Raw genomic sequence first — 25,067 nt, 5'->3', positions numbered from 1 at the left:
CTTACAGAAACAGAGAGTAGGGCCAGGCGTGGTGGCTCACATCCGTAATCCCCGCACTCTGAGAGGCCAAGGCAGGTAGATTGCTTGAGCTCAGGAGTTCAGGACCAGCCTGACAAAGAGTGAGACCCCATCTCTACTAAAAATAGAAAAACTAACCAGGCATGCTAATGGGCTCCTTTAGTCCCAGCTACTCGGGATGCTGAGGCAAGAGGATCTCTTGAGTCCAGGAGTGTGAAGTTGCTGTGAACTATGATGATGCCACAACACTCTACCCAGGGAAACAGAGTAAGACTCTGTCTCAAAAAGAAAAAAAAAAAAAAGGGCGGCGCCTGTGGCTCAGTCGGTAAGGTGCCGGCCCCATATACCGAGGGTGGCGGGTTCAAACCCGGCCCCGGCCAAACTGCAACCAAAAAATAGCCGGGCGTTGTGGCGGGCGCCTGTAGTCCCAGCTACTCAGGAGGCTGAGGCAAGAGAATCGCTTAGGCCCAGGAGTTGGAGGTTGCTGTGAGCTGGGTGAGGCCACAGCACTCTACCGAGGGCCATAAAGTGAGACTCTGTCTCTACAAAAAAAAAAAAAAAAAAGACAGAGTAGATGGATGGTGAGCAAGTGTTGGGGGATAGAGGAAATGAAATATTGACTAAACTTTACAAAATTTCAGTTACAAGATGAGTAAGTTCTGGAGACCTAATGACAGCATGGTGACTATAGTTAATAACACTGAATTATGTACTTGAAATCTGTGAAGACGGTAGATCTTAGGTATATTCTCATAGGAAAAAGATAAGTTTGTGAAGTGATAGTTATATTAATTAGCACGATTGTGGTAATCATTTTACAAACTATACCTATATCAAAACATCACATTGTACAGTTTAAATATGTACAGATTACACTTATCATTTATACCTCAGTATGGTTGAAAAAAAAGATGGGAAAACATCAATAATCTCTATGAAAGGCTAAGTGGGGTAAATTTGCCAATTAAACAACAAATTATCATCTATACTTTTTTGTTTTTTTGAGACAGAGTCTCATTTTGTCACCTTGAGTAGAGTGCCACAGAGTCATAACTCACAGCAACCTCAAACTCTTGGGGCCAATTGATCCTCTTGCTTCAGCCTCCCCCGGAGTAGCTGAGACTACAGGCACCTGCAACAACACCTGGCTATTTTTTAGAGATGGGCTCTTGTTCTTGCTCAGGCTGGTCTCAAACTCATAAGCTCAGGCAATCCATCTGCCTTGGTCTCCCCGAGTCCTAGGATTACAGGTGTGAGCCACTGCGCCCAGCCAACTATTTTCTTTTTAATAGGACATAATATTAAAACTTAAAGGACACCCAGAGGTTCATAGCAAAAAAGAGGAAAAAAAATATGTGAAGCAAACAACCAAAAGAAAGCTGGCATAACTGTATTACTATTGGGAGAAAAACCAACCTAAAGTCAAAAGCATTGTTTGTAGTTTAAATAAAATTATTAAATAATGATTTTTAAATTTGCAAAGATGTTATAATCTTGAACCAATATGCATCTAGAAACAACTTTTAAAAAGCAAGAATTGACAAGCTTACAAGGAAAAGTTGACAGATCCACAATCATAATAGAATTTTATATATCATTTCAGTAACCCCACAAATCCAGCAGAGAAAAACAATAGCAAGAATATAAAATATCTGGACAATACATGGAACACATAGAAAACTCTGTAGATATTTTTTCCGAGCACACATGGAATCTTCCCCCAAATGGCAGCATGTTATGTCATAAAGCAAATCTCAACAAATATCAAAGAACTGGTACTATGTAACCCATTTTCTGTGATCATAAAAAATTAGTTTTTAGCTGTAAGTAGATACTTTTTAAAATTCTAAGATAATACTGACCAACTTTGGATAATAAATATGAATAAATGTAAAATGGAAATTTTCTTAGAAAAACAATTTTAACTCACCCAAGGACCTGAAAAGATTTGGGAAACCTGACCAGGCTAAAGCAGTTGAAACAATACTCAAAAATGTGCAACCTTTCCCCACAAAACTGAGCTGCAAAAGGTTTAAAAGTGAGTTCACCATACTTTCAAGAAATAATTCAATTTTTACAAACTATTTCATAGAATAATAAAAGGAAAGTATTCAACCAATTCCAGGAGAAGAGTATAACTTTGATACCAAAACTGGGCAAAAACAGTGCAAGTTAGAAAACTCACAGGTCAATCTCACTTTGACTAAATATGTAAAAATCCCAAATAAAACATTGCTCAGCTAAAACTAGCAAAGTTGTTTAAAAGCTATGCTCGAATAGTATTTATTCCAGGAATTGCAAGATAACACTATAAAATTTATTAATATAATTCACCACATCAAAATCTAAAACTTTTAAAAATTATCTTAAATTCAGGAAGCACGTTTGAGAATTAAGGGAGGGACCTATATTGAACAAGATTGTCAGGAAAACCCCTCTGAAAAGCTGACATAACTTGAGACTTAAGAATAAAGTTTCTTCTGAGCCCAGTGATGTGTGTCTATAATCCTAGCTACTTGGGAGGCTGAGGTGGGAGGATTGCTTGAGTAAAGGAGTTCAAGACCAGCCAGCAACAAGTGATACTCCTTTTCAAAAAAAAAAAAAAAAAACCGGGGGGGTGGGGAAGGAAGAAAGAAGAGGAAAGAAAGGAGAATAAAGATTCATTGCTTGTGAGTCGAATCTCACACAATTGGGTTTTAAGAAAGCAATTTATTTGGAGGATATAAGAACACTCACAGTATTAAAAGGTTGCCTGAAGCCCAGTCTTGTAAAGATTAATTACCAGTATTTCTAATTGGTGTTCTCCTACTGCCTCAGCACTTTGGTGCGGTTGATCTCAGACACCACTTTGCCCGTCACTATCCTGCAGGTGGTGGTCTTTTGGATGATTTGCAGGGAGTTGCAAGGTTGAAGTCCTCCTCGTCTTCCAGCAGGCGGCGGTAGGTGGCGATCTCAGCTTCCAGCTTCCCTTGACATTCAGTAGTGCCTCGTACTTCTGGGCCTGGTGCTACCCCTCTGCCCGGGTCTGTGCCAGCTCCGACTCCAAATGCAGCAGGACCTCACTCAGATGCTCCATCTGCACGGCTTAGCAGGCCTGCACCACCCTCAGGCTGTTCTCCAAGCTGGACTTCAGATTTCTCATGGAGTCCAAGTCCATCTCCAAGGACGAAAGGTCCATCTCCAAGGACGGAAGTACACTTCAGCTCTGTGAGTGTCGTCTCAGCAGCTCCAACCTCAGCAGACTGTGAGGTGTTCTCCAATCTGCTGGCATCAGTACTTGTCCAGCTCTTGTCGGTTCTTCCGAGCCAGCTCGTCTGCCGTGATCTTGCTCAGGTCCTGAGTTGGGGGACTGAGGTTGGGGAGCATGTCAACCCAGAGCTGGCAACCTGGGCCTGTAGGCCTTTCACTTCCTCCTCGTGGGTCTTCTTCCTGAAGAGCAACTCTTCCGTGACAGCCTTGATCTCTTTCTCCAACTGCAGCCGAGTGCCATTGGTGTCATCAGTGACCTTGCGGGGCGCATGGGTGTTGCTCTGCACAGACTGGCACGTGGCCAGCTCTGTCTCATACTTGACTCTAAAGTCATCAGCAGCAAGATGGGCATTGTCCACAGAATTTGCAAAGATCTGAGCCCTCAGGTCCTCGATGGTCTTGAAGTAATGTGCCCAGCCTCTGACCTGGGGCCCCTTCTTCTCCAGGTATTTTGATTTTTCTCCAGATTTTGCTCTTCAGCCTCCAATTATCCGTCGCCAGGGTCCTCAGTCTGTCCAAGCAGGAGACCAGGCGGTCATTCAGATCTTGCATGGTCTCCTCAGTCTGGATGCCCCTTCCCGCCAGACCCCCGGCCATCCCTGTGGCAGGCCTCCGGACCCCCAGCTGCCCAGGGAAGCTGGTGGAGCAAGCAAGGGAGATCGTGGAGCTCGAAACCCCGGCGCCTGCGTGGACATTGGCTGCGCTGCTGGTGGGCCAGATACTGTACCCGGGCGCTGGACGGAACCCAGGGACCCGTAGTTGGTGGAGAAGGCGGTGGCGAAGGACATGATGTCCGAGGAGGAAGAGGAGAGGACAAGACTCGGGGGCGAGCTCAGAAACAACATTCTTAGACCGGCAGTTCCACTCCAGCCATTTTCATCACTGCTCCCAGTTCAAATTTCAGGGAGGGAGCCTTCTGTTGACCTACCATGAACTAAAATATGCCCATCCCTTAACCAGGGTGCCTTGATTTACTGTCCCATCAGACCATACACAAAAAGAGGTAAAGAAATTGGTATTACGTTACCAAAAGAAGGTAGAATAAATGCTCAGTCAGAGCGCTCAGTAGAATTGAACAGCATTTTCAAAGGCCCTGAGGCCGGAACAACCCAACTGGATATAAAGAGGAATGGTTACCACAGGAGATATAAATTTAGCCATCTTCATTATACAAGCAGCATTAAATACATGAGAATGTATGAGATAATTTGCAGGTAGCCTCTTTTGCAGCATTTTAATAAAACTAGTAAACTAAATAAAATATATTTAGAGCTAGCCTAGGGTACATTAAGCATGTGTGGCCACCTACACGTTATGTTTTGAGAATCCTTGGCTCCTGCTCCCCAATTTTTTCCACATGAAATCCTTACAATGAGATCTGAAATTCCAACATTAATTCTTTTCTTTGGATTCAGAAAAAAGGCAGATATCAGATATTTAGTTAGCCACTGACACTTCATATTTGATCAATTCTCCCCTCTCTTTGACACTGTCTTGTATATTGCAAGATCAAATATATTTTTTAGGCGAAGAAGGAAAGTCTGCAGAATGGAGAATCCTGAACAGAAAAGATAAGAACACAGAAGATCTGAGCTGGCACTGTCCTAATTCTGGGGGCTTTGATGAAAATATAAGAGTTTTCTCTGCAACTTTAAGACAAATAGGGGACAAAACAACAGCATGCGGTGGCACGAGGGAAGAGATCATTAAGCATGATGTGTTTGATATTACTAAATAAGACGGGCTAAAGTTAGAATTTAATTTACAAGATCTGTGCTGATAGAAAACATTCCAACCAACATAATGATACTTAGTACTTCAATTAGCCTACTGTTTGTTCTATTTCATTAAAGTTGGAAAATAAACTGTCTTTTAGCTGCTATTTTCCCCAATACTACTTGTTTTCCTAATTGTAGATTTCTTTGCTGTTCGCTGCTTGTTATTTCCTCTACCAAGCACGAGTTTGTTCCAGCTATCAACTGCACAATTTCACTTCCTTAAAAGAGTCTGTGCATTTAGTGATGAGCTCTATAGTCCAGAAATCCTCCCAACTTCCATCCTGATTATAGTTCAGTGTTATCAATCTTAGCAAATTAGTGAGATGCATCTGCCCCTGGTTTGTTCATTTCCAAAAATAAAGACATGAAGGGACTATTTAATTGTGTTTGCCATGTGTTCAAATGAACAAATCAAAGTCACTAGGAACAAGGATGGTGCCTGTGGCTCAAAGGAGCAGGGCGCTGGCCCCATATGCTGGAGGTGGCGGGTTCAAACCCAGCCCCTGTGAAAAAAAAAAAGAATATATATATATATATATATATATATATTTGTTGTTGTTGTTGTTTAAGTCACTAAGAACATTAAGTTGCAGTAATAACCAAGTGATGCAAGACTGAAATCACTGTTTCATGAAACTATTTTTAAGGGTACTTTAAAGAACAATATTTTCCTACTTTTCTTTGTGTTAAGTTGGTAGGAAGCTTGGACAAAATCTCTTTCTCTTTACCTTTTTTTTTTTTTCTTTTGGAGACAGAGTCTCACTTTGTCACCCTCTGTAGAATGCTGTAGCATCACAGCTCACTCTTGGGCTTGAGCAATTCTCTTGCCTCAGCCTCCCAAGTAGGTGAGATTACAGGTGCCCACCACAATGCCCAGCTATTTTTTGGTTGCAGTTGTCATTGTTGTTTAGTGGGCCGGGCTGTACGTGGCTGGTGCCCTACTCACTGAGCTACGGGTGTCGAGCCAAAATCTCTTCCTCTTTACTTTTTAAAAAATCTCCATGTAGCTTCTAGTTCCTTGCTATTCAAGTACAATCCGTGGAATTTGTTAGAACTGAAAATCTCAGGTTCTACTGTAAAATAACCCAGTGAGAAGCCTCATAGTAAGAGGATTATTACATGATTCAAATGCACATCAGTGTTTTCTTAGATGGAAAGAATAGAACTCAATGACAAATGCTAAAAGCTACAATAACAAAAGCACAATTAGTTTTAAAAACAGATGCTATCAACTCTCTCTCATTTTAATACTAAAACAGATACTCCTGAGGTAAATGGTATTGAAAAGGACCACCAGTCACTCAGCATTTCTTTACAATACTACTTACCGTGTGACGTAAAATTTACCTGTTATTCTGTATAGGTCATATAACATGTATGTTGTGTTATCACTATATCATAAATCAGAAAATATTCTAAAATCAATTTAAAGTTGTAGTTATTTTAGAGCTTTAGAGAGTTAACCTACCAATGAGAGAATGCCATATTTTAAGTGCAGAAAAAGGAATCATGTAACTGATTTGCATCTTTGAAACATAATGAGAGAAGCTAGAGGAGGTGGTGCTCAGTTGGAGTCCCAACTAGTCTGGAGGCTGAGGCAGGAGGACCGCTAGAGCCCAGGAGGTCAAGGCTGAATTGAGCTATGATCATGACACTGCACTCCAGCCTGGATAACAAAATGAGATAAAAGTAAATAAAATATAGTAAAAGAAGAACTATAGGAGCAATAAGAGGGCTAAAATATTAGTCAGTGATTGTTGCTTAGCTGTTACTTTTTCACCCTTATTCAGACCTTCTTGTAACATTATTTTTATCTTTCTCTTTTTCCTTGGTATTTATTGTCCTCCTATTTATTTGTCGTCCCTGTTTTTAATCTAATTCTTTCCTGCCCTTGTTCTTGGCAAGCAATTCCTTTCCTAGTAGTCTACCTCTATTTTGTCTTATTTACTTTTTCCAGGTTTATCCTTCCTATTTCACCACTGTCTTTAAACTGAGCTCCTTTGTTTATTGGTTACTTAATTGTATTTGCCCTCTCCCCTATTTTCTACCTATTCTTTGCCTTCTCTCCATCTGAAACACTTAGCACACATACTAGAGTGGAAAACTCTATGTCTTGTTTAAACAACTGCAGTAATTCAGCCCAGAACAGTGCCTGGCACAGGGTAGGGACTCAGTATTGCCAAGCTCAGAAAATGATACTCCAAAGTATGGCTCTTTGACATGCTGGATACTTTGAACTAAAGGAGATTGGAAGGCTTCAAAAGTAAGCTCCGAAGCAAACTTTCCCTGACTTTCTCCTGTCCTCTGATTACCACCCCCCCCCCCCGCTCCTTCTTACTCCAAAGGAAGTCACAGAAACTGTAATTCCTCTTCCCCAAGCAGGTCATTAAAACTTGAACTCCTCTCCTCCAAGAAAGGTCGCTATTTCCCTTCTTTCTTAAAGATCCTTAATCCAGAGAAGTCCTGTCCTGTACCTGGGTGGAAGGAAAGCTACACGGAGAGGCCAGAAAAACTGGACAGGCCTTGCTGGGATTCCCCTTCAGTCAATTAGTATTAGATGGCATCCCTTTTGTCCACTCACATTTCTACATGGCTGTCCATTCTTTATCAAATCTAAGGGAAAAAACTGACAGTATTCTCTGAGTCTTTGGGTTTTTATTTTCTGAAGTCTGCCATGTCACATAAAACTTTGATTCAATACATTTTTTATGCTTTTCTCTTGTTAACCTGTCTTATGTTGTAGGAGTGTTGGCTGTAAACCTATGATGGGTGAAGAAAGACATCATGCCTTTCCGCCCCTATAGTGTACATGTATTGAATGAATTAATGAACGAATGTGGTATCTTCATCTCAAATCAGATGTGTCTTCACTTCCATACAATCTATTTTGCTTGTACCTCTCATCACAATTTATTCCATAATACAATTCCTGGTCCAGGTGTTTTGGACTTCTGTCATCTTCCCTATTCATGGCAAATCCCTTGACTTCCTATTTATCACCAAATCTTTCAAAGACCTAGCATAGCCCATTGCATGTAGGAGGCCTCCAGGAGGCTAAGTAAACTAGTTTTTTTTAATTCCTAGAAAAAGAAAATTAACTCAAAAAGGGCCTCTAGATGTAAAGCAAGCTGTTACTAAATTGCAACTAAGAGAATTTTCAAGTCTAATTCCTATTATTGCAAGCTGTCCCTAGATTGCTAAGGGTTTTTCAAGTCTACTTATTTCATTGTTACAACTTTCAATGACATGAGTGAATCTACAGTAATTCAGCTTGTTTATTCATCCACTGCAAGGCACTGTTTTGGGCCACCAGCGGTACAAAGGTGATTAAGACACTGACCCTCCACCAAGAAGCTCACAGACTACTGGGGGAGGCTGACACTGACATAATAAATGGAACTCAGTATAAAAGGGCCTACAGTTAAAGAATGTATGATATAGTGGGGGATTTGAGATGGAGGTCAGTTTTCCTGGGGAAATCAAGAAAGCTTCTTAGGGCTCAGTGCCTGTGGCTCAAGCGGCAAAGGCACCAGCCACATACAACTGAGCTGGAAGGTTGGAATCCAGTACGGGTCTGGCAAACAACAACGGCTCCAACCAAAAAATAGTCGGGCGTTGTGGCAGGCGCCTGTGGTCCCAGCTACTTGGGAGGCGGAGACAGGAGAATCGCTGGAGCCCAGGAGTTGGAGGCTGCTGTGAGCTGTGATATCAAGGCACTCTACCCAGGGCGACAGCTTGAGACTCTGTCTCAAAAAAAAAAAAAAAAGAAAAGAAAGCTTCTTGGAAGGACTTTTTGGGCTTTGTTCCCATTTTATTTCATTTAATGCATTCACATGGTTCAAATTTTAAAGGAATAAGAAGATAATGCAAACACTGACGACACCAAATGCTAGTGAGGATATGAAGAAATGAGAACTCTCATCCGTTGTCACTGGGAATGCAAAATGGTACAGTCACTCTGGAAGACAGTTGGGCAGTTGCTTATAAAACTAAACACAATCTTATTGTACGATCCAACAGTCATGATCCTTGGTATTTACTCAAAGGAGGTAAAAACTTAAGTCCACACAAAAACTTGCACGTGAATATTTATGTGTTTTGTTTATAATTTCCAAAATGTGGAAGCAATCAAGATGTCCTTCAGTAGGTTATTGACAGGATTGAGAAATGAAGGAAAGGAATTAGTGATGAAAACAGACAGAGCACAGAAGATTTTTAGGGCAATAAAACTATTTTCTATGGTATCATAATGGTGGATACATGTCATTAATTCATTTGTCAAAACACCTGGAATGTAAAACACCAAGCGTGAATCCTGCTGTAAATTACATACTTTGATACTTTGGGTGATAGGGATGTGTTAATATAGATCCATCATTTGTTAAAAAAGAAAAAATACCATTCTGGTTCAGGATTTTGCTATTGGAGACCCTGCCATGTGTTGGGGTCCACGGGTATCTGGGAACTCTACTTTTCACTCAATTCTTCTGTGAACCTAAAAAAGAAAATCTACTTTTTAGAAAAGACAGTAACAGTAAAAATACTGCTTTCATGCTTAACGCCCAGATGCTGAGTTTCCTTTCAATAGACCCACCAAAATTTCTATGAATATATTTCCAGCGATTTTGAGATTGCTTCCAAGGATGGACGAGGTGCTGGTGTCAGAGCATAGGTTCCTAAAGGGAGTATTTCAAAGGTGATCGTAGTGATATTTTGCAATGAGGTATGTCGCACTTTTTCTAGGATGAGTTTACAACTTAACTGTCAGACCTCATATGCAAATGATGCATTTATTATCTATATCTATAGATAGGATTTCCTCCCTATTTTTCCACAAATGGTACTATACCCACAGTGTGTTTTGCACCCTGCTTTTTCCCCCTAATGATATACCCTGGAGATTTTTCCATATTGGTACAGAAAATTGTCTTTGGTCTTTTTAATAGCTGCATAGCACTGTATGAATGAAAAATAATTTATTTAATCAGCCCCCCATTGATGCACATGAAAGGTGTTTCTAGTCCTCTATTACAAACAACTCTTCAGGCTCAGCGCCCGCAGCACAGTGGTTATGGAGCCAGGCACATACACTGAGGCTGGTGGGTTCAAGCCGGGCCCAGGCCAGCTAAACAACAATGACAACTGCAACAAAAAATAGCCAGGTGTTGTGGCGAATGCCTGTAGTCCCAGCTACACAGGAAGCTGAGGCAAGAGAATCACTTAAGCCCAAGAGTTTGAGGTTGCTGTGAGCTGGGATGCCATGGCACTCTACTGAGGGTGATATAGTGAGACTCTGTCTCAAAAAAAAAAAAAAAAAAACTCTGCAATGACTAATGTTGTACATCGTTTTGGTAATTGTGAAGATAAAGTCTTAGAAGTGGAATTGTTCACAGGTATTTTTAATACCTGTGAAAAATATATATTTCTCAATTTTATACAGAGTTGTAGCAAATCATACTCTCTATGGGAAAGTATTATTGTAATAAATATTTCTCCATCTATATGTATATATTTCTCAATTTTCTTTTATACAGGGCTGCACCAAATCGCACCCTCTATGGGGAAGTATTATTGTAATAGACTCAGGGAGAGTGTGCAATCAAACATTTGAATCTTTTCCAACTACAAAGTAAAAAATGCCATTATGCTATAGTCTTTATGAGTACTCTTTATATATTAAGGAAATTCACCTTTGATCTGTGATATGAGTTTCAGATACTTGTCCTACCTTGTCTTTGGCTCAATACCAAATGATTTTGCCATGCGGATTTTTAAAAAATATATAATCGAATTTATCAATGTTTTCTTTAATAGTGTCAGGATTTTTTGTCACAGTTAGAAAGTTCATGGCACTCAAGGTGATTTTTTAAAATCTCATAAAAATATTAGGAGACAAATGTTTTCATGATTCTATTTTCTACATTTAAATCTTTGACTTGTTTTTAATTTCTCCTGATGTAAGATAAAAAATAGGGCTTCTGGGCGGCGCCTGTGGCTCAGTGGGTAGAACTCTCAGTGGGAAGAACCATCTTACCTAGTTAAGCAAAAAATATACCAAGGGTGGCGGGTTTGAACCCAACCCTGGTCAAATTGCAAAAAAAAAAAAAAAAAATTGCTGCGTGTTCTGGAAGGCGCCTCTGGTCCTAGCCATTCAGGAGGCTGAGGCAAGAGAATCACCTAAGCCCAGGAGTTGGAGGTTGCTGTGAGCTATGACGCCACGCACTCTATAGAGGGTGATAAACTGAGAGTCTGTCTCAAAATAATAATAATTATATGGCTTCACTTTTGTTTTTAGTCAGGTGACTATGTGGTCAATCTAACACTTTTATTTGAATAATACATCTTATATTTCCCCACTCTACCCCCACTGGTGCTAGATGCCACTTTTATCGTGTACTAAATTTTTGTATGTATTTGAGTCCTTTTCTCTCTCTCTCTCTCTTTTATTTATTGAGACAGAGTCTCACTTTGTCACCCTCATTAGAGTGCTGTGGCATTATAGCTCACAGCAACCTCAAACTCCTGGGCTCAAATCATTCTCTTGCCTCAGCCTCCCTAGTAGCTGGGACTGCCTGCAGTAGCTGGGACTGCCTGCAGTCTGCACCCACCACAATGCCCAGCTTTGTTTGTTTGTTTAGCAGGCCTGGGCTGGGTTTCAACCCACCAGCCCTGGAGCATGTGGCCAGCACCCTAACCACTGAGCTATAGGTGCTCAGCCTGAGTCCACTTCTATGCTTTCCATTTTTGCATTGACTTTTCTGACTGTCCATGTGCCAGTATTAACACTGTTTTAATTACTGTAGCCTTATAACTTATCATAATGTCTGGATGATAAGTTCCCCTCATTATTCTTCTTTTGTAGAGTTTTTCTAGCTATCTGTGCTTACTTACTTTTCTACATAAAATTTAAAACCTAGTTAAGCAAAAAATTCTTGTTAGTATTTCTATTGAGATAATAGTTTTGTAGTTTGTAAACAAAACTAGCATCTTACCTAGTTAAGCAAAAAATTCTTGTTAGCATTTCTATTGAGATAATATTAATTTGTAGGTTTACTCAGGAAAAATTGATGGCTTTAATGATTTTGCACCTTCCTTCTAAGGTTATGGTATGCTTGGCCACTCGTTTTTATGTTTTTATGTTTATTTGTTGTGCTTTATTTTTATATTATACAGCTCTTATATGTTTCCATGTTTCTTGTTAAGTACTTTATTGATCTGTTTTGTTTTGTTTTTTAATTTTAGAGACAAGGTCTTGCTGAGTTGCCCAAACTGGAGTGTAGTGGCTATTCACAGGTACAACACAGTGCTCTGAAGTCTTCAAGCCCTGGGCTCAAGCAACCTTCTGATGTGAGCCTCCCTTAAACCCGGAATTACAAGCATGCACCACCACGCCCAGCCCATATGTCTCCTATATGTGTTGTTTCTAGAAGTTATTCATTTATGTGCATTAATTTTAAACACATACACCTAATTGAACTACGTCACTATTGATAGTGATAAAAATTTGATAGTCAGGATTTTGGGGGTTTATCATTATGTCTTCTAAGATAACAGATAATTTCACTTACTCTTTACTAATTTTTAACTTTCTTGTCAAAAATTTTTGGCTAATGTCTTGAGAACAACATAAAATAACAATTGCTATGCTAATGTACATCTTTATCTTGTTCCAAAGGAAGTTGAGTCTTGACAGATAAATATGAATTAGAATTCTTTTGATTTTAAGAAACAGAAACCTTGAATATCCCTTGAAACCTTGAACAGAAACCAACTTGAATGTGCTTGACCAAATCAGGGAGAAGTTATTCTATAAAGACATGGTGTCTCACAAAATTCAAGGACAGTAAGAATTCAGGGGAGTGTACTCTCCCTCTTTTGCCTACGCTCCTTTTCTCACGTCTACGGCTTTCTTCTTGGTCAGCTTTCTCTGCCCCTCCTTCACAGTGGGGGAAAAAGCTGGTTCATCCACAGTGTGTTAAAATTTCAGCCACAAAGACAGGTTCTGTCAGTCCAGAGAAAAAGGATTCTGTTTGTTCAATTCTGATACATCCAACTGTGATGATGACAGTGAGGTCCCATTAGAAACGTGGCTACTCAGGGGAGGGTGCAGCTACTTAACGACATCATTTTGAGCTGACATCATTTTCTCCAAAAGGCAAATTTATCATAGTGTGCAATCACTTGGCTATGATTTATTAAAAGCATATGAGCTTCTCTTAAGATCCTCTGCCACAGATGGAATTCTCATGAAGCAGAGCCTGACATGGAGATTCAGTTCAAATCAGTGTCAGAGGACCTGCTCTTCAAGAAAAAACTAGTGAGGTAGAGAGTAAGCAGGATTAAGAAGAAGAAAGAGCTGAGCAAATGATACAGTATTAGGTAAGTCCAGACACAGCCTAATTTACAGGGATCCTTTGCAGAATTATTACCCTTAATAGGGTAAGCCTTTGGAGTTCCTTAGAAATTGATCATTAAAAGGGGAACCTAACTTTTCTGGCGAAGGGGCTCCTATCTACTGAGGGCAATTCTTTGGGGAAGGCAATGCAGCTGTGAGCCTTCAGCAGTAGACAATCATAGCACTATGAAGGGGCGTGGGGGGGACAAGCAATGTCTTAGGAAGGCACCAAAAGATTATTAACTACATCCTACACTATTAATATGCTATCAAAAGGGAACGGCATATTATTTTTTCCTTTCAACAAAATACGTTGTAACATATTTTAAAAAATGAGACAAAAAGTGTTAGGTTTGTAATGAAATCCTTTGCTCTTTCTATGTTTTTCATTTTCTCAAATTTTTTACATTTGGAGCTCAGGCTGGGAATTAGAAGAGAATCAGTCAACAGATTAACATTTACTGAACACCTGTCATGATCACATTGTGCTAAGTGCTTTTAATAATAAAAGCAGACTTCAAGCAATACTAGAAGGCTATAGTAACCAAAACTGCATGGTAAAAAAACGAAATTATAGACCAATAGATCTGAACAGAGAACCCAGATGTAAAATCCTCACATTGCTATCTGATCTTCAACAAAGCAGACAGAAACATACGCTGGAGAAAAGAGACCCTATTCAATAAGTGGTGATGGGAAAATTGGATAGCCACGTGTAGAAGACTGAAACAAGATCCACACTTCTCACCACTCACAAAAATTAATTCACAATGGATAACAGATATAAACCTAAGGCTATAAGAATTCTAGAAGAAAATGTTGAGGAAACTCTTATAAGACAGTGGCGTAGGAAAACAATTTATGAAGAAGACCCCAAAAGCAATTACAGCAATCACAAAAATAAATAAATGGGATCTGATCTAATGAAAAGGCTTCTGCATAACCAAGGAAACAATCATGAGTGAACAGACAATCTATAGATTGGGAGAAAATATTTGCATCCTATATATCCAATAAAGGTCTAATAACCAGCATTTACAAAGAACTCAAGTAAATCATCAAGAAAAAAAAATCAATAACCCCACTAAAAAGTGGGCAAAAGACATGAAGATAGACCAATGGCCAACAAACACGTAAAAAAATGTTCTCTAACCATCAGGGAAATAAATGCAAATCAAAACCACAGTGAGATGTCACTTAATTCCAGTGAGGATGAGAAGAAGTCTCAAAACAACAAAAGCTGACAGGGAGTTGGAAAAAAAAGGAAAACTCACACAGTGTTCATGGGACTGCAAACTATTAAAACCTCAATGGAAAGTAGTTTGAGGATATATCAACGAACTAAAAGTAGATCTACCATTTGATCCAGCAATCCCACTACTGAGTATTTACCCAAAGGAAAAATACATTTTATAAAAAATACACCTGTGGCCGGGCGTGGTGGCTCACGCCTGTGGTCCCAGCGCTGTGGGAGGCCGAGGTGGGTAGATTGTCTGAGCTCAGAGGTTCAAGACCAGTATGAGCAGCAGTGAGCCAGAGTAAGACCCCAGCTCTACTAACAACATCAAAAACAGCCGGACGTTGTGGTGGGCGTCTGTAATCCCAGCTACTGGGGAGGCAACGGGAAAGAGCATCGCCAGAGGAAGAAGACAATGAACAAAAAAAAAAAGAGTACTTCAAACGAAGAAGAATGAACAAGCAAGCTGAAATTAAAAATAAAAGAATTAAATTAAAAAAAGCCTTCTTAAAAAAAATACACCTTTACTTGAATGTTTACAGCAACACAATTCACAGTTGCAAAGATGTGGAAACAACCCAAGTGCCCATCAATACATGAGTGAATTAATAAAATGTGGTATATGTATACATGGAGTCATAATCAGACATAACAAAAAATTATAAACGAATACCTCTTATATTAACCTGGATGAAACTAGAGATGATTCTTCTAAGTGAAATATAACACGAGTGGAAAAACAAACACGGTACGTACACACGATTAAATTACAACTAACCAAATCAAGACTTAACACGCACATATGGAAATTATACTCACTGAAAATCAAGCAGGGTTGGGGAGAGGAGATGGTTAAATTCAAACCCCATGGTTACAATGCACACTATCTGGATGATGGACACACTTATAAATTTGACTCAAATGGTACAAAAGCAATTTATGTTACCAAAACATTTGTACTTCTGTAATATTATGAAAAAAATAGGAAAAAATACAAAATCCAACTCATTAAATATTTTAAGAAAAAAAGAAATGCAAAATAAGCATTCTGCCCTAGTCAGGATGCATGTAGGAAGAAGACAATATTTACATAAATGAGTAAATGATCAGACATAATAACATTAAACTAGGTGTATCATGGGGGGATTTCAGAGAAGAGTCTCAGAATAAAGTTCCAATGGAACACTTACTTTATATAAACTTGCAAATGGTGTTTAATATCTTCACTTAGTTTTGTTTTTTTTTTATTTCTTATGTTTTTAGAGACAGGGTCTTGCTATGTTGCCCCGTCTGGAATACACTGACTACTCATAGGCACAATCATGACTCACTGCAGAGCTGAACTCCTGGCTAAGCCTACTCTCTTAGCCTCCCAAGTGGCTGGGACTATCGGTGAATGCCACCATGCCCAGCTTATTCACTCATTTATTAAATGGGTTTGAAATATTTCCCACCAACACTAAGGAGGATTGATAGAGATAACAATGGCAAATTGTTCTAAATAACATAAAGGCAAGGCCTCAAAGAAATACCAACTATACTGTGTTGCTATTCAGCAGATTCTATTATGCAGAGATGGGAAGAGAAAACCACAGTCATTTGCCTCCACATTCATCTCCTTGGTGCAAGTGGCTATTGTTCTGCACCCCATGGCAGGATTAGAAATATTGCCAGAAAACAAGTACACAAAGTTGTCATGGAAACCAAAATGCTTCAGCTTGGAGTTATTTACAGAGAACTTTCAGGATTATCACATTCAATAAAATCAGCTCTTATTTTGCTTCACCCTACGTTAGTGCATTCCAGTCAAAGAGCTATTTTTAAGGGTTCTTCGGATAGCTGTGCTTGAGTAAATTCAGAAGTCAGTGGATGGCAATCACATCACAAAAGTGCGTGGGTTTTATGGAGCACTTTTGTGTTACATGTTTGAAGCTTGTTCACACTTGCCTCGGCCATTGTCGGGTTTGCTGGTTTGCGTGAGGTAGAAACAAGAAGACTGTTGATTACTGTTGTCAGCACACAAACATTTCCTCCAAGGTAGCCGTGCCTGTGCTGCTCGGTACTGGCATACGGTGGGACCAGACACTTCGGTCTCTCAGCTTCTCTTTGAGGCAGGACAGCTGCCTCTGGCCATCATTTTTTGCCCTTAATTGTAATTTGAAATTTTTCCAACTATTCAGCAGGCTCTTTGAAACAAGTTTTTGTCTTATTTTCTTGAGAAGGGAATTGCACAATGAGGATTTTCATATCCTTCGAAGGATCTTTTGAACCGTTTGAAGTTTCAGCAGATGAAACTGTGGAGGCTGTCAAGATGATGGTAAAGGTATGTGCTTTGTTCCTGAGCTACCAAATTATATATTAATTTTAGCTGTGCAGTGTAGTTTAAAATATACATGGGGTAGAGATATTATCGGGCATATTTTCAGCTAACAGGGAACTAAAACTATTTAAAAATATCATTTGCTTACACAACACATCGATAAGAAGATGTCACGGTGAATCTGGAGGTGTTAGACAAGAAAGCAAACTGAGCCAGTAAATTCTCAGGGGAAAAAAAGGTTTCACTTCTTTTTAAAGAATATGTGGGTTGTGCATGGGCCACTAATATAACTGCACTTCTTCGTAAAAGGACAAAAAACAAGACACTAACTTTAGGCTATGTAAGTGGAGTATGCCAGTCAACAGCTAGATGCTTTTTTTGGTGAGTGAGCAATTATAAAAAACAAAAAGATTTTGGAGGCAGAGAGGACTTCAGAGAACTTGTAAGCTATGGCTTCATATTGTGTTCAGGGAAAACAGAAGCTTAGAGAGCCTGACCACCTTACCTAGGATCACAGAGCCAGAAAAAAAAAAAAAATTTAGGTGCAGTGTCTTCCATATAAAAATTAGGTAAAATGGTTCCTGACCAGTCAGTTCCTAACCTGGAGGTGGTCGTTCCTCTTTCCTAAGAAGCACTTACTGGACCATAATTACACAATATTCAATAGATTACTGAGATCACTAAAATCTAAATCTTCTAACACAGGGATCTTTTTTTTTCTTTGTTTCTTTTTTTTTTTTGAGACATAATCTCACTTTGTAGCCCTCGGTAGAGTGCTATGGCATCATAGCTCACAGCAACCTCAAACTCTTGGGCTCAAGCCATTCTCTTGCCTCAGCCTCTCGAGTAACTGATACTACAGGCTCTCACCACAAAGCCTGGCTATTTTTTTAAAGGAGAGGTCTTGCTCTGGCTTGGGCTGGTCTCAAACCTGTGAGCTCAAGCGATCCACCCGCCTCAGCCTCCCCAGTGCTAGGATTACAGGTGTGAGCCACTGCACCCAGCAACACAGGGGGATCTTAACCTTTATGTGTCATGAGTCTCTTGGGAAGCCTGGTGAAGACTATGGGCTTCTTCTCAGAATATCTTTACATGCAAAAAATAAAATATATATGATAAAAAGAAACCAGTTGTATTGGAATACAATTTTCAAATACTAAACATGAAATTTGTGATATAGTGACACGGAGGCTTCTTTAGTAACCCACTAATAAGTGCTAGCAGTGCAGCTAATAATTAATGTCCTTTCAAAGGACAGATTGTATAAATAATATTTTGAGATATTTGCAACAACTAGGATGTGATATGAAAATATCTGTGATTTCCATTGGTGACAAAGTCACAAGTACAGCTGACTAGTGCTCCTTTAGTTTGTTGCCTACATGCACAATTGAAGGAACATTCAAATTTCATTTAGAGTTAATAAAATGAACATACGGCTTTTTTTCCCATCTAAATTCTATTCGTAAACTATTTGTGAGGTCTCCAAGTTAAGAACCCCTATTTAATACTTCTCCCCTTTGTTCCAAACAATTATAATGCTCAGTGGAAAACAATATAACAGGAAAGAGATTACATTTCTGGTTTAGTAATGTAGAAATGTACTGTTTTCATAATATGCTATTGATTTTTAAGGATTATTTCCACATTCCTCTCTCTGAAGACAAACAAGGCAGGCGGTATCTGGAGCTGATGTACGCTGGAGCCGCTCTAAAGGACAGTTGGAGTCTTGCTGATGTTGGAATATCTTTCTGCTCAACTCTCAAATGCTTTGTTAAGGTACAATAATCAGAATAACTTTGCCCAAGATATCCATCTCATTTTAATAAAGTTGTGGATAAGTCAACCAAAGTAATTTCAATACTTAGAAAGAGGTTTTCTCCAGTCAGGCGTGGTGGTTCACACCTATAATCCTAACACTCTGGGAGGCCGAAGACCCCTGTCTCTAAAAATAGCCAAGAGTTGTGGTGTGTGCCAGTAGTCCCAGCTACTCAAGAGGCTGAGGCAACAGGATCTCTTAGCCCCAGGGTCAGAGGTTGCTGTGAGCTATGACACCACAGCACTCTACCAAGGGCAACAAAGTGAGACTCTGTCTCAAAAAAAAAAAAGAAAGAAAGAAAGAAAGAAACTTAGTAAAGGGCACCTGTAGTCCCAGCTACTTGGGAGACTGAGGCAAGAGAATCTCTTAAGCCCAAGAGCTGGAGGTTGCTGTGAGCTGTGACACTACAGCACTCTACAGAGGGCTACAGAGCTTATAATAACAAAAGAAAAAAATACTTGGTGAAAATCCCCCATACCTCAAAGAATGCAGTCGTACCAGCTCTATAATGCTTGATGTATCTCAGGTACGCAAAGGCTGCTTTCTAAGTCATGTTATTGTTTTATTGCATAATTACATAAACACGCACCAGGTATGGCAGTTAAATTGGTGAAATTATCCTAGAAAAAGCACTACACACATCACTGCTGAATACTACACTTATCTTTTAAGTACTCTCCTTGGGGAGCTATACACTGACACCAGCGCTAGTGCACCCTTCAAATGTGACTCTTTCTGGAATGATCATAGGAGCTGTCATCCAGACAGGATCTGACAATTAAGTTCACAAACTCCTCATAGAAAAATGCCTTTTTTTTTTTTTTTTTCAGACAGAGTCTCACTATGTCGCCCTCGGTAGAGGGCCGTGGTGTCACAGCTCACAGCAACCTCAAACTCTTAGGCTTAAGCAATTGTCTTGCCTCAGCCTCCCAGTAGCCGGGACTACAGGCTCACACCACAATGCCTGGCTGTTCTTTTTGTTTTGTTTTGTTTTTGTTATCGTTGTCATTGTTGTTTAGCAGGCCCTGTCCAGATTCAAACCCACCAGCCTCGCTGCATGTGACTGGCGCCCTAACCACTGAGCTGGGTGCCAAGGCAGAAAAAGTGCTTTAAAGGGTGAACGAGGTGCTGGTGTTGGTGAACAGCTTCCCAAGAGTTCTTTTTTGATGGTGACTGTAGTGATATTCAACAATGAGGCATGAAGCACCTTTTCTAGGATGAGCTTACTAACTTAATTGCCAGATCTCACATAAAGTTAAATAGTGCTTCCTATTTAGCTGTTTTTAAATATGTTACTTTGTGCAAGTTAGTTCTATCTTCTGAGAGTCTAGGAAAGCTAGAGTCTCTTAATTTTGGTGCAACTTAGAAATAACGTGACATGAACCAAAAACTCCTGCAAAGTTCATAAACTTGGAAAGTAAGCATTTTGTCTTTTTACAAAGGTACAAGTATATATTATGTGCCATGAAATAAATCCAAAGTACTAGGCTTCTTTATTGTGTTTATAGGTTTGTGAGTGATTATAAGATTTTGCTTATATGAAAAGAGAGAGACACTAGATAAATACAGAAATGGTCTACCCTTTAATACATTTTATTTTATTTTATTTTTGAGACAGAGCCTCAAGCTGTCACCCTGGATAGAGTGCTGTGGCATCACAGCTCACAGCAACCTCCAACTCCTGGGCTCAAGCGATTCTCCTGCCTCCGCCTCCCAAGTAGCTGGGACTATAGGTGCCTGCCACAACACCTGGCTAATATTTGGTTGCAGCTGTCATTGTTGTTTGGCAGACCGGGGCTGGATTCGAACCTACCAGCTCAGGTGTATGTGGCTGGCACCTTAGCGGCTTGAGCCACAGGTGCTGAACCTACATTTTATTTTATTTTATTTTATTTTATTTTGAGATAGAGTCTCACTTCGTCACACTTGGTAGAGTGCTGTGGCTTCGTAGCTCACAGCAACCTCAAATTTTTGGGCTCACGCGATCCTCCTGCCTCAGCCTCCCAAGTAGCTGGAAGTATAGGTGCCCGCCGCAAAGCCTGGCTACTTTTTACAGATGGGATCTCACTCTCACTCAGGCTGGTCTTGAACTCGTGACCTCAGGCAATCTACCAGCCTCGGCCTCCCAAGTGCTGGGATTACAGGCATGAGCCACCGCACCTGGTCCCTTAAATACATCTTAAAAATAATACTTTTTTCCATTTTCCCTGCATATTATACCTTTTCCTTAACAATAATGTAGATACATTTAGGAAAAAAAGGGAGAGGAAGTGATATAAGAATAGTAGGGAAGGAGCACTGCATTAAGTTCTCCTTCTTTGAAAAAGAACTCCTGTAGAAGCCATAAGAAACATCTTCGATGGCATGTCTCTCTAAGCTCTATTAATGCAGGAGTCAGTCCTGACCGCCCATTGCTGATGCCCTTGCCGTTCCCTGTGTTCTTGAGACAAGACATTGAAAAGCCCATGTTTTCATCTGTCAGGCAAATACTTGCCTCCTGCATTTCGACTTGTGTTACGGTGGAAACTATTACTTGAGTTTTGTTCACTGGTATAGCGCCTGGCACGTAGAAAGCGGTATATATATGTGTGACGAATAAGTGAGCTGATAAGAGGTAAAACGTGAAAAGTAACAAGAAAGTATCATTGTCCATAATGTCACAGCAAGGTATGGAGGTGCATTTTTCAGGGGTCGCGTTCTCTCCCTCACTGTGACATCTCCCCTGACTCTCAGCCCTCGAAGCAAAGCACTTCCCAGTGTTCTTGCCTTTTCTCGTGACTAACATCGTGGTTCTTAGTTGCAAGCAGCAGGAACAAGCCCTGAATAATTTAAGTGGAAAATAACCATATTGAAAAGGCTCCCGGTAGTTCACAGTCTTTCCAGGAAGGTTGGAGGATCAACCTCAGAGACTATGCGGCCAGAAGCAGCGTCATGCTCCAGAAATAGTAGAGAAGATCACACTACAGCCACCACAGAGCCCTCCAGGCGGGGACATACTAGCTGCCAGGCCAGCAATGCTTCAGAAATGCCATTGTCAGGAGGATTCCCTGTGTCTGCTGCCTCTCTGCCTTACGAGCTCCTAATTTCAAGTGGGGATGGATGAGCAGGACTGATCGGGAGCCCCTTGTCACAAGCCCATGCCCTTCTGCAGAGGGGGCAACCACCTGATTCCTTCTGTTTTCCCTGCCTCCTTCCATAAGCGGACTTGTACCAACCAAGGGCTAGGGTCAAAACACAGTTAATCCTTTCTGCTACCCTTGGAATGTTGTAAAAAGCTGTTTTATGGTAAGATACTGGGTTAACCTGCAAATTCGTGCAGCAGATGTCTATCAGATAAGTTGGAGAAGTTTATACTTTATTGAAGGATTAAATTTATTAAATCAATTAAAATTGATTCACAATGATATACACTTTTTTTTTTTTTTTGAGACAGAGTCTCACTATGTTGTCCTTGGTCGAGTGCCATGGCATCACAGCTCACAGCAACCTCCAACTCTTGGACTTAAGCGATTCTCTTGCCTCAGCCTCCCAAGTATCTGGGACTACAGGTGCCTGCCACAACGCCCAGCTATTTTTTGTTGCAGCTGTCACTGTTGTTTAGCTGGCCCGGGTCAGGTTCGAGCCCACCACCCTCGGTGTATCTGGCTGGCACCATAACCACTGTGCTACGGTGCCAAGCCCGCAATGATACACATTTTAGCTTTCATTTTGGCTTTTCACTTTTTGTGTATAAAAAGGCACTATTTTTGTATGAACTCCCAAATCTAGGAGAAACATGTATGATTTTATATTTTGAATATATTTTCATACAGAAAATCATGAATAAACATGTTTCTTTAAAATCTATAATTTACAAATAAAAACAGATATCTAAAAAAGATAACTATCTTTTCTAAGATAAGCCATAACAAAAAGTATGAGAAGAATTTGATGAAGAAAGGTATTTCAATTCAGTGTCCCAGGCTTTAAATACAACTCTCCAGAATATTATATGAGAGAAGTATATGAAGACTTTACAACTAGAATTCATTCAGTTAAAAAAACCAACAAATATTATTTCCTGTTATTGTTCACTCTGGAATAGTTGTAGTTGAGGCAAGTTTCTGCTTATTTGGTGCTGCAAAACTTCAAAATATCAAAATATAAAAAAGCAGAACTTGAAGACAAAAGTGAAATTATTCCCATGAAATAGAATGTATTTGTTTCTATTGAAAAGTAGGACACCAAGTGTATCTCCCACTATGATGAGTTGGTTTGTGTCTTAGTTGGTTTATTAAAAGAAAAATATAATTTTATATGTGTCTGGTAATGATTTGTATATGGTATTGTTTATTCATTGCAATCTGACGTCCTTTAGTATAACCGCAGTTTTCTGATTCAGAATAGTTGGGGATGAGTAACTACAGAGACGGAAGTAGAGAGATGCCTTCTCTCATGGGAATAAGGTAGGTTAGTAAATTGCTATTAATTTGGTATTAATTGGCTTCCATTTTCTCTGTCTTCATATAACCAACATGAAAAAGTGTCTCCAACTAGAGTGCCTTACTAGAATGTAAAATGGGTTTTTCCACAAAAACAAGGTTTATAAAAGTGGTAGATATGTAGAGTTAAAATAGTGCAGTGAGAAGCATACATTATGGACGAAATGGTCCTGGGATGTCATTTAACATTTAGTCTTCATTTATATGATAAAAAGTTCCTGGGTGCTAAAAAAAAAACAATAAACAGACTCTGTAGGTGTTGATTTTCTTGATACTTAAGAACCTGGCTTCATTAATAATTGATAGTAGTTTTTCCTTGGTGCTTGCTTCATCCCAAGATTGCCGGATATTTTGCAATTCTCTCTTACTTGTTCCAGAGTGAGCCATATGTATACGTAAGTTATAGTACTTACTTTTATAGGTCTAAATATATGATTACTCATATTCTGAGAAGCTTATTTTTAGCCTTTTTCCTAACATCATAGAGTAGCTAGTTAACTATTAAGAGTGACTTGAAAGCCAGGTGTGGTAGCAAGTACCCAGCTGCTTAGGAGGCCCAGGCAAGAGGATTGCTTGAGCCAAGGAGTTCAAGGCCAGCTTGGGGAAAATAGAGAGACCATGTCTTTATTTGCAATTTATTTCTTCTATTTGCATGTAATTCTAAATATAAGTTAGTACTCATATCAAAGGCTAAAGAGAAATCAGAGGAATTTTTAAAGAAATGAGGAAAAGCTGTTACATAAAATATAATTTTTCTTACTTCCTATCTTTTTATTCAGTTTTCATAGGAATTTCTGCCTGTTTGTAAATATTATATAGATTAGTGTAGGCAAACATTTCAGGCTATAGGAAGGCATGAGGTGAAGGGGAAAGGATGAATCCTGTATCCTTTAAATTTTTATGGTATGGGTTTATGAGAAACTATCATGAAGAATTGTTCTAAGCACTTCAGGCTCAGCGGGCAGCCTCCACTTGCTTGGTTGGCATCATGGGCAGGCACAGAGGCCCCCCACCTGCTCCCAGTCATCTGAGTCACTGAATTGGGCCCTAGATCCAAGCATTGCAGCCTTAAATTTCATCAACAACATCACCCCTGAAAGGCTTTTTCCCAGAGTTCTGCACGTTGATCATATTCTAGCAAGTGTCATGTGACAGGAGCAGAATGAATTTAATGGATTATAAATCTGCACCAGGGACGGCCCTGAAGGAACCAGAAAGGAATTTTGATAGGAAGGAGAGGGGAAGGGAACGAGGGAGGGGGGCCAGCGGTGACTGGCTGGAACGCCCATGAGGACCCAGGGGCCGGATGCCAGTTTTAGAGAGCCAGGCATTACGGGGACACGCAGAGGCAGCGCTGTGTGCTGACGCCTGCCCAGCCTACCTCGGATCGTGGGAGAAAAATATCACTGGTCTGAATCAGTTAAAGAGGAAGTAAAGCCAGTTTCATTTTTTATTATAAAAGTGGAAACATTAATAATTTTTTCCTTCTTGCCTGCTTCCCACGTTTTCTCTGTTATTTTTTGTTTTATTTTGTTTTGTCGTTAGTTTTGGCTTGATTAAACTTTTGTTAACAAAAGATTAATATTTTCCTCCAGCTTACCATCTATTTTTTTTTTTTTTTTTTGAGACAGAGTTTCACTCTTTTGCCCCAGGCTAAAGTGCCCTGGCCTCAGCCTAGCTCATAGCAACCTCAAACTCCTAGGTTCAAGTGATCCTCCTGATTCAGCCTTCCAAGTAGCTGGGACTACAGGTGCACACTACAACACCTGG

The 25,067-nt window shown here is 39.9% G+C and overlaps 1 protein-coding gene across 1 annotated transcript in view; it reads left to right on the top strand.

Moving 5' to 3' along the window:
- The first annotated feature begins 15,352 nt into the window (after nt 1-15,352).
- Nucleotides 15,353-25,067, top strand: part of ANKUB1 (ankyrin repeat and ubiquitin domain containing 1) — a 28,114-nt gene continuing 18,399 nt past the window's right edge. The window contains exons 1-3 of the mRNA XM_053599619.1: nt 15,353-15,425; nt 16,900-17,000; nt 18,633-18,776. Of these exons, the coding sequence (XP_053455594.1) occupies nt 16,911-17,000; nt 18,633-18,776 (234 nt within the window). The 5' untranslated portion in view covers nt 15,353-15,425; nt 16,900-16,910. The remainder of the gene's footprint in view (nt 15,426-16,899; nt 17,001-18,632; nt 18,777-25,067) is intronic.

This window comes from Nycticebus coucang, chromosome 8, assembly GCF_027406575.1.
Source record: "Nycticebus coucang isolate mNycCou1 chromosome 8, mNycCou1.pri, whole genome shotgun sequence".
NCBI classification, from domain to species: domain Eukaryota; kingdom Metazoa; phylum Chordata; class Mammalia; order Primates; family Lorisidae; genus Nycticebus; species Nycticebus coucang.
This window is presented reverse-complemented; position numbering and strand designations above follow the sequence as displayed.